At 43.9% G+C, this 10,774-nt stretch overlaps 1 protein-coding gene across 3 annotated transcripts in view; it reads left to right on the top strand.

The window, feature by feature from the left end:
• Window positions 1-236: 236 nt before the first annotated feature.
• Window positions 237-10,774, top strand: part of LOC311148088 (segment polarity protein dishevelled homolog DVL-1-like) — a 31,688-nt gene continuing 21,150 nt past the window's right edge. For 2 of the 3 annotated variants that reach the window (XM_084184999.1, XM_084184998.1), the window contains exons 1-3: window positions 253-661; window positions 7,957-8,026; window positions 9,380-9,501. In XM_084184999.1, the coding sequence (XP_084041125.1) occupies window positions 492-661; window positions 7,957-8,026; window positions 9,380-9,501 (362 nt within the window). In that variant the 5' untranslated portion in view covers window positions 253-491. Of the gene's footprint in view, window positions 662-7,956; window positions 8,027-9,379; window positions 9,502-10,774 lie in introns of all 3 variants that reach the window. The other variant, XM_084185000.1, reaches the window with a different exon arrangement.

The following is a 10,774-nucleotide window of genomic DNA, read 5'->3' as shown; positions in this document are numbered from 1 at the left end:
TGTGTAAAATCCCCACCAAAGGTTTACTGAATAGAATGTGTCCTCCAATCCCCGCTTTATGGATGGTGCACTGCAGACTGCAGAACACTGTCTGTGACTAGTACTGTATGATGGGGAACAGTGGGTCTAGCCTAAACACACCACTAGATGACAGCACTGTCTAACGAATTACTGGAAAAAATAGAAATATTCCCAACTCAATATCGCAAGGATGTGGACCGTCCCTTCCTGTTTTAGTACCGAGAGAGCCACCGTACCGAGACACATTGGAGCTGGAATACAGTCACTTATGACTCGATTATGGTTAGATTTCTGCTTATTTGATCAAATACAAGGTTATTTATTTTCCAGCGTGAGGTCTACAGTTATATTTATTAATGATGTCACGGCAGCGTTTCGTCTTATTAGGTAGCTAGATAGTCTCATATTTATTATTGCGCTGCCAACCCTTGTTCCTTTCCTGTGTCAATGATTGTCCTATCCTCACTCTTATGGCGGAGACTAAAATAATATATCACATTGACGAGGAGGAGACTCCTTATCTAGTGAAATTATCAGTTTCTCCTGAGAAAGTCACTTTAGCGGATTTTAAAAATGTCCTCAACAATCGTCCAGTCAATAGCTACAAATTCTTCTTCAAATCCATGGACCAGGATTTTGGGTAAGAAGCCACCCATGAATAGCCTATATTTTATTCCTGTGTATGTTGCAGTCTTGTTATTGTTATCATAGAAGTATAAACGTAGCTCAGCCCTAATTGGTTATTACACAGACACAACCATGTGTCCAATTTCACAACAAAGGTTGCAACATTCTAACATTTGCGCAAGACTGGTTGTGTCATGTCTGATCCGCAGTTGGCACCTGTTCATTGTATCCAATGCGCAATAGAATAGGTCCTTTGAAGTTCGGACCCGTAACACCAATATCCCATAGGACATTAAACGCGATTACGCTTTTATTGTTGTCGATGTTGGTTATAGGCTACTGTAGTCCACACAAAAGTTATTATATCTCATTTCGAAGGTTGTGCTGTGTTGTCATCGTCATGTAGTAATAAGCCCATCTAACTTGATGATATAGATGTTACGTTGACAAATCCTCCACATGTTTACTGTGTGGCGCGAGTTCGGGATCGATTCCAAATGAATTATTGCCAGACATGTTTCTCTTGTGTGTTCATGACTTTGTAGCACTTATGGCAATAGGGAATAAACAGAAAGAAGCGAAGGAAAAGCAGAATAGAGATTGATGCCGATCGAAAATGGTCACATATTAACTGTAGCCAATCATGATTTTCAGGAGACAATCATCAAATGTGACTGCATGACTATATGATGAGAACTTTGACATATATATGTCATGTTAATCTTATTTGATTTAATGGGATAGGCTAAACGTAATCCGATGCGTCAAATAGGCATCCAATGGACTGAAATTGTCACAGTAGGGATCCTGTAGCCCTCTCATGTCCCTCTGTTTTACACGCACAGACGAGCACGCGCACGAATACACACGCATACACACGCACAAAGGTAATTTCCTCCGATTCTAGGCAGAAGGTTAATCAAGCGAACATACATTTTCATGGAAATCATAACGCGCCGTATGCTCGCCATACATGTTATATAACGAATGGGTTGAACAGCCAAAAGCTCACTCTTCGTTGTTGGGATTTTGCACATTTTCTGCCATTTTGCCATGCGACCGTAGGCCGCAAATCAGCTGAAAATGCCTGAGTAGAAACATGGCTGCCCGGTAGAAGAGCACTCCCAGAAAGAGGCGAGTGCCGTGGACTGACGGCCTGCAATAATTGTCAAATAGCACTAAAAATCGCGCAAACCTTTTTTATTGACAAACATCATGTAAATCAGTCGAACAAGCTCAGCTGGTCAACACCAATACTCTATTGAACATTAAATGTAATTAATAACGCGTATTTTAATTACCATTGTCACTTAATAGTTCTGCCTATTGTCCTGTGAATGTACACTACAGTTCTATTGGCCAGTAGATGGTCTGTGGTTAGTGGTAGCAATTAGTGAATTGCATTGTTGCCTGTCAGACATTTAATTTATATTCACTGATATCAAATAAATGATAGTCTGATTGGTTAGATGTTAAACATGATTTTTCACACGTTAGCCTACAGCCTATTTTCACTGATATTTTATTTTACTGTACAAGGGATTTATCCTCTGTTCTTTCAAACGGTCTAGTATTTAGAAGTAATGCAGGATACATTCATGAATAATTCACCATAGGCCTACATGCAATATATAAGTATGTTTTTATTCTTAGATGTAGTATTTCCTCTCACCCTTTTCATTGCACTCAGTATTATGTTGTCATCGCTCAGTCTTTCTGCACAGACAGATCTCCCCAGACAGGCAGCTAGGTCTATAGAGATGGTAATATTTTCTTGTTATGGTCCTGTTAATAGAATGTTTGACCTCTCCTTTCCCCCTCTCCCTGACCCCATACATTCAGACAACATGGACACCTTTAATAGCTGTAGGTCAGAGGTTCACTTATTATAGAGTCATGCTTGGAGGATGACATATTTGTGTTAATGTCTGTTTCTCCTCTGACAAGCTGTCACGCACAGTCACACACACAGCACACATGGCACCACATGCACTCAAACACACGCGCACAGGCGCAGACACACAGGGGCACACACACACACACACACAGGCATAACTCTGTAGAAGACCTGACTCCATCTGGTGTGAATATGATTGTATTTCCCTTATTTGGTTTGAGTCATCACATTAACATTGACTCATTCTGAAACCTATTATCTTAGTCAGTGACTAATTAATTTAGCTTTATTCCATTTACCAAAAGGTGCTATTGTTTCCAGTTATTCTACTTTTGAAGATGTTTTGAGGCGATTTCACAGCCAAACTGTATTTAGTACAACACTATCATAAACATCAGAGGAAGAAACCCACACACAGAGAGACAGGCAGTCCTCTGTCTCTAGCACAGGGACGTCATATCGTCATGTCAGACATTCCCACAGCAGGCAGCACGACCTTGTGAGGGAACTGTTTTTCCCTGGTAGCAGGTTAGTTAGTTGGGTCTATACTGTGGCCTCAGCAGGGCCTTCCTGTCCTGTCCCTGTCCCTCAAGTCACAGCCAGGGCAGATTGACCCATGGGACCCCAAGTGAGGGGATCCACCTTCTGATTATGGAAACAAATACAACATGTTTGTTCTAAAGAGTTACAGTTAGGGTTAGACCTCCACGTTACGGATTTCTGTTCTTGATTGCAGTGCAGTGTTAGGCCTAGTGCCATGGTCCACCTTCCACAAGGGCCAGTGCAGTGGTGGTATTGGTCTTGTCATTTCAATCAACAAATTCCATGGCTTGATAATTGTAGCATTGTTAAAGTAGATAAGTAGGCTACACTGAAAATCGCATGTGCAAGTGAAATCCTTGAGCAGCGTTGTACTCAGGGTACTGGCTGTATACAGTATGGGAACAACACAGCCGGTCAGGGACACATAGAGGATAATATGGCTGGTGTACTGCATAGACACAGACAGTATAGCTGTTAGAGAAATTAACTAGGGAATAATAAGACTCCAGTAGAGAGGGAAAACATGGAATCCCTTGCAGTTATAGACAGTGTTTGATATGTAAATGTTCAGTCAGTGCAAGGTCTTACATAGAAGACACCCTGTTGTGAAGGGGAAGCAAGCAATTTTTTATTTCATTGTAATAAAATTATAGATTTGTGCTGATAATACCAGGATTAGTGAATGTGGACTACATGGAATTTATGATTTTTTTGTCCAGAAAATGTATTTAGTCCATCTGTGTATGATTATGCAAATATATTTTTTGCTTATATCTCGTGAAATATTGTGTGTCTGTAATTTCCAGTTGAAGCATAGATTTGTGTAGGATAGAATGTAAATCTGGGTTGCTGTTGAGTTTTTATCCCACACTGTCCTGACAAAAGACTGCATTATAATGTTGTTCAACCACATACAAATGCCGGCCAATACCGTAAATGCACAATTCGAGAGCTTTGAGGTTGATATCATAGAGATCCTATTAAATTACTGTTCGTATTCTAATTCCTAATTCTATGGTTGATATGCTGTTTTGTCATGGCAACGGTTGAGCTGTTTGTTTGAGACCTCAGTAAAACCTTTGTCATAAAGGATCACTGAAGGTAATGATATAAGGAAAGGAAGTAAGTGCTCTTGGCATGAATGAGGATACTCAGCTGCATATGGAGGGTCAAATCTGCTGTTTTTCCACATGTGGTACCTCTACCTCACTTGAAATGTTAATGTTGTTATTATTACAGTACAATAACTTGATATGTTTAAGATCCTGAGGTTTCAGGAATAGCACTGAGCTAAGGTTGAAGAACTGATCCTCTTGAATAATTAAATACATTTTCATTCTAATTTTAATCACAAATATTTTGTGCACTGTTGTGGCGAGTGAAAGCTTTGGACTATGGGCCTGCTGTGTACAGCCGGCTGGTCGGTCGCCCCTCCTGACCCTGTGCTGTTGGGCAAGACTATAACTAGCTTTCCTCCTGCCCTGGGCATAGTTAAACTCCTCTAATTCCTACAACACACACACACACACACACACACACACACACACACACACACACACACACACACACACACACACACACACACACACAGCCAGCCAGCCCTGCCTTACCGTGGCCCACCACTACATTATGCAGCAATCTCCCTGTAAATCTTGTGTCATTATCCTGTGAAATCTGTTAAGACTTGTTTAAGCTGCCGGCTTTGAGAAGTGAGAGTTGTGATGACGGAAACCCAGTGTCTGACACGTGTCCCATTTTAAACTGAGCTCTCCTGTGTGTGTGTCACCTACCCACTTGGGCACAGACGTCAATTCCATGTCTATTCCACGTTGGTTCAACGTAATTTCATTGAAATGACTTGGAAACAACGTTGGTTCATCCAGTGTATGCCCAGTGGGTAGCTACTGGAAGTATTTCTGGGGATCTCGGTGTAGAAAATTCAGTTTGAATATGAAAGTATGCATGCAGAAAAGTCATGGTTTACAGAGTGCACATCATTTTGTTTCCTTTGGACGTGTGTCTGGATTCCTTTGGTTTTAATGCTTTTAACAGAGAGAGAGGCAGAGAGAGCGAGTGAGAGGCAGAGAGAGAGAGACTGAGAGGCAGAGAGAAAGAGAGTGAGAGAGAGATTGTTACAATTCATGTTGTATCTAGCTTATTTTATCAACTTATTACACTAAAACAGGATCCTTGACCACTAATTTACCAATATGATGTTAAATTTGGAACAGGATTAAATTAGCACTGCTAATAATATATCAGAGGCCCATCCCAAGACCTTAGGAGTTAAAAAGCGCTGACTTTGACTATAGGCTATTTGTTTGTATTGACCGCTCCCACATCCTCCTAAGTTACCTTCAGTTGGTCATGTGGCTATAGACAGAGGATGTATACACTTCCTACCAAATGATGAGAATCACACCCCCTCTTCCTCTCTGTGGTGGAACAGAACAGGCCACACACACAGCAGCATTCTGTCTCTGTGTTAGTCAGTTCCAGCCACAACTGTACGTTATCTCTCTCTACCACTCCCACAGTACAGTACAGTATAATACAGCCGCAACAGGACACAGTCACTCGCTGTCGTCATGTGAGTAGGAACTCACAAATCAATGGAGCAGCAGTTTCATAGAAATGCTGTATAAAGACTTCATCAGACGCTCTGTTGCTTTTCTTTCAAGTAGTCTCTTTGTCCTGTTCATGTTCCAGGACTCCCTGGAAAACAGTGAGTTGTTGCTGGTGGACTATCCTGGTTAGATAAAAGATAACCTGAACTGATCTTTTCAGAACTTTTCAGAATTCACACCTATATTATATTTTATTCTCCCACCTCTGAGATAGGCATAACTACAGCCCAGGACTGTAGCCCAGGACTGTAACCCAGGACTGTAGCCCAGGACTGTAACCCAGGACTGTAGCCCAGGACTGTAGCCCAGGACTGTAGCCCAGGACTGTAGCCCAGGACTGTAGCCCAGAACTGTAACCCAGGACTGTAGCCCAGGACTGTAACCCAGGACTGTAGCCCAGGACTGTAGCCCAGGACTGTAACCCAGGACTGTAGCCCAGGACTGTAGCCCAGAACTGTAACCCAGGACTGTAGCCCAGGACTGTAACCCAGGACTGTAGCCCAGGACTGTAACCCAGGACTGTAGGCCAGGACTGTAACCCAGGACTGTAGCCCAGGACTGTAACCCAGGACTGTAGCCCAGGACTGTAACCCAGGACTGTAGCCCAGGACTGTAGCCCATGACTGTAACCCAGGACTGTAACCCAGGACTGTAGCCCAGGACTGTAGCCCAGGACTGTAGCCCAGGACTGTAGCCAGGACTGTAACCCAGGACTGTAGCCCAGGACTGTAACCCAGGACTGTAACCCAGGACTGTAGCCCAGGACTGTAACCCATGACTGTAGCCCAGGACTGTAACCCAGGACTGTAACCCAGGACTGTAACCCAGGACTGTAACCCAGGACTGTAGCCCAGGACTGTAACCCAGGACTGTAACCCAGGACTGTAGCCCAGGACTGTAACCCATGACTGTAGCCCAGGACTGTAGCCCAGGACTGTAACCCAGGACTGTAGCCCAGGACTGTAACCCAGGACTGTAACCCAGGACTGTAGCCCAGGACTGTAACCCATGACTGTAGCCCAGGACTGTAGCCCAGGACTGTAACCCAGGACTGTAACCCAGGACTGTAACCCAGGACTGTAACCCAGGACTGTGTGTCTGTGTGTTTGTGTATACCCTCGGCCTCCAGACCAGGCCTGCTCTAGTCTGTACTGTGTGACAGGAGCCCAGCAGGTGTGGCTGGTTACTGGCAGTGGTTGCTGCTGAACCCTGTCCCAGGGGTCAGAGGGTAACTGGGAAGTATTTTTGTAGGGAATTTACAGTCTAAGATGTAAATGCTGAAGTAGCCTCACACTCAATCACTCTATTAATACCGCACTGACTCCTGACACCCTGGCGGGTACTACCCTGTCCCTTTTTCAGGGCAACACAACCACTCTCACTATTCTAGGGCTGGGCTGGGTGGATAGGCACACTCTTAGAAAGAAGGGTTCCAAAAGGGTTCTGCGGCTGTCCACATAGGAGAACCCTTTTTGGTTCCAGTTAGAACTCTTTTGGGTTCCATGTAGAACCCTCTGTGGAAAGGGTTCCATATGGAACCCAAAAGGTTTCTACCTGGAACCAAAAGGGGTTCTTCAAAGGGTTCTCCTATAGGGACAGCCAATGAACCCTTTTTGGTTCTAGATAGCACCTTTTTTTCTAAGAGTGTAGGGGATAGCCTATATATTTGGAATTTGATATGATGACGATATGTACAGTTAATTGTGTGCACACGATAAATACAAATTCTATGTATTTCCCCAATGCCCAGACCTGTCACACATACACACATACACAGTGCACACACAGGTTTGCATCGTCTTCACTTTGCTGTTGATCTATGTGCTTGTCCATGTAATGTTTCTGCACTAATATCATGTTGTTGTACTTAGTCAGGGCCATTAATCACTTATGGAGGATGAGGCTCAACATCTATCTGCTTTCAATGGACTTAGTCAACAGTAACATGGGGTGCCGAGCCCGTTACGGTCGAAAAGTGGAACATTCTACTGATTAAGCATGAATCACTTGCAGTATGCTCATCTGTGCAGAGCAGGGCAGGGTAGTAGAAATGATTCCTGGGTGTTAGGCTAACAACTGTGTGCTGAGGACTGACTCTCTCTCTCTCTCTCTCTCTCTCTCTCTCTCTCTCTCTCTCTCTCTCTCTCTCTCTCTCTCTCTCTCTCTCTCTCTCTCTCTCTCTCTTTTTCTCTGTCTGCGCGTGTGTGTGTTTGCGTGTGTGTTTGCCTGTCCATTCCACAGGGTTGTCAAAGAGGAGATTTCCGACGACAACGCCAAGTTGCCCTGCTTCAACGGGAGAGTGGTGTCCTGGGTGAGTGAGATGAATGGCGCCCCCGCGGCGTCGCCCCCTGTCCCATAGCTCCCCTCCCCGTCCCATTGCTCTTCTCTCCACCTCGCTGCGGCTCGTTGGCTCAGCGGTAGCAGAAGATACGTGTAGCGTTACGCTCCATATAGTGTATCTACCTAGAGAGATCACAATAGCACGCCTCCACAGTGCAACACTCGAAGACTCTACAGCATGGAAAGATTCACTTATTGTTGAGCTTCTATGCATAGTGCCTTATACAGGTATGAGCTAAGCCAATGGGAGATGAACCAAGGCATGGTTACACAACGACATCACAACACTGTCCAGGCTGGACAGTTTTACTAGCAATATCATACAGTATCCTACCAACAAATTAGGTCAGTTAACAATGATTTACATTGGGCCTTGTCACAAGTCTAACATAGGCCTACATAATGATACGAGACACAGGTTAGTTTGGTATAGTTGTACATAGTGCTAGTAGCAGTGATGCATACATTATCATGACAGGCTGTACGACATGCCATTCCTGTGAATGATGTCTCGAATGACATGCTGTGACGAGGTGATTTACTGTATCACCATCAGGAAAACAAGTCAACTATAACATAGCAGAGTGATTGAACAAGAAAAGTATGGTAAGAGTGGTCCAAAAAATTAAATTAAAATAATTTGTAGTCAGTGTGCCTAACAATCCTCAAAACACAAAAGCTAGATGAAAAGTAAAGTATTGCAAACTCTAAATAGATATTTCTATAAAATGCTGCATTTTATATGAGGTTTTCCCAGTGTCTTAATCATGTTCCAGTGTTATTAGATTCTCCCTCTGGCATGTTCCTTTAACACTCATTATTATGGTTCAAATGAAAGCAGAGCAGCTGTATCTATGGGCCATTTTACATAAGCCTTTGTGCTCACACGCACACACAGTCACCAGTGTGAAAGCAATGTGAGCTGCGACGTTCCCTCTGTTTCCCAATGTATTTATGCATAGCCACCAGCTTTCCTCAGGCCCCTTCGATGCATCTCATTTAATACAGTATCTCTCTTTTATGTCTCTCAGATAGTTATCTTATGTCTGTTTTTGTGTATCTGTGTCTGAATATCTGTTGTGTGTCTCTGAGTCTCTCTCTATGTCTGTTTTTGTGACTGAATATGTTTGTCTGTCTCTTTGTCTGTAGCTCTTTTCCAGTCTGATTCTATGACTGTCTCTGTGTGTATGGCTATGTGTTTGTTTATCTCTATTTTCAAATGTGTCTCTGGTATTTTGTCTCTGACTCACCCCTCTCTCTCTCTCTCTCTCTCTCTCTCTCTCTCTCTCTCTCTCTCTCTCTCTCTCTCTGTGTGTGTCTGCAGCTGGTCCTGGCAGAGAGCTCTCACTCTGATGGGGGGTCCCAGTGTACAGAGAGCCACCCAGAGCTGCTACCCCCCCTGGAGAGAACAGGGGGCATCGGTGACTCCCGCCCACCCTCCTTCCAGTGAGTACATGGCACTGGCTCCATATGTGTCCCATTGCACATAAACACCATGCACACATCATTACACAAATTACACACACAAGTACACACGCACACACACACACACACACACATGCACCATGTCACCTTTCTAATTCTCTGCAAGCCATATGCTAATCAGAATCTGGAGAGCTCATCACAGAGATTCAACCCACACGGGGGCCAAGCCGAGTGCACACAGGAGTTGGAGTTGCGTGTGTGTAGGTGGGTGTGTAAGTGTGTAGGTGTGTGTGTAAGTGTGTAGGTGTGTGTGTGCCAGGGTTCACGCTAGCAAACTCTCGCTTACCATGCTCACCAATGAAGTGGCTGCCCTCCCATCCGTGGGGAAGCGCGTTAGTCGGTCTGCTCATCTATGTAGCTAGCTAAGCTTCCTCAAAGCGGCTCCAGAAATAGCCATGATAGGGTAAACATCTTCAGGGAGAGACTGCTGCCATTGAATGCTTCCTATTAGTGTTGAGACACTAAAAGCACCAATCCAGCCTAAATTAATAGTGATGCTAGGTAGCCTTAGCTAGCGCTACACTGCTATCTAGAACCTAAAAGGGTTCTTCGGCTGTCCCCATAGGAGAACCCTTTGAAGAACCCTTTTTGGTTCCAGGTATAACCCTTTTGGTTCCAGGTAGAACCCTATTGGGTTCCATGTAGAAACATTTCCCCAGAGGCTTCTACATGGAACCCAAAAAGGGTTCTCCTATGGGGACAGCCAAAGAACCCTTTTGGAACCCTTCTTTTCTAAGCGTGTAGTCGGCTGTACCTGCGCCAAAACCCCAGTATGTTTCATCCTATAGCTTGTTCTCCATCTTCTTTTTAAATAGCAAGCCAACCTGTTTTCAGCACTGTTATTTCCATGACTGATCAAAACTCATTTTCTCATGCTTTCTCTTCTTTCTGCAGCAGACATATGCAGAGCAATATGTTGGAACATTAAATCACAATATCGAATCGCAATACATATAGAATCATGAGAATCGCAATACATATTGTATCGGCACCTACGTATCGTGATAATATCGTATCGGAAGGTCCCTGGCAATTCCCAGCCCTACCAGTTAAGAGTTAATAAATATATATTATGAGGTCAGACAATGTGTGGTGTTATTACTACATCGATGGGTTAAAAGCTTAGGCGCAAACTCCACTTCTCAAATCTTGTTTGACCCTTATGCAAGCACTAGACTTTGACTTCAAACAGACTGATTAAAGATTCTCACTGCACTTGTTAAGAGAGAAACCC

The sequence above is a fragment of the Coregonus lavaretus genome, assembly GCF_964263955.1.
Source record: "Coregonus lavaretus genome assembly, chromosome: 20".
NCBI lineage: Eukaryota > Metazoa > Chordata > Actinopteri > Salmoniformes > Salmonidae > Coregonus > Coregonus lavaretus.
The sequence above is the reverse complement of the archived record's forward strand: the minus strand, read 5'-3'. Positions and strand labels throughout refer to the sequence as shown.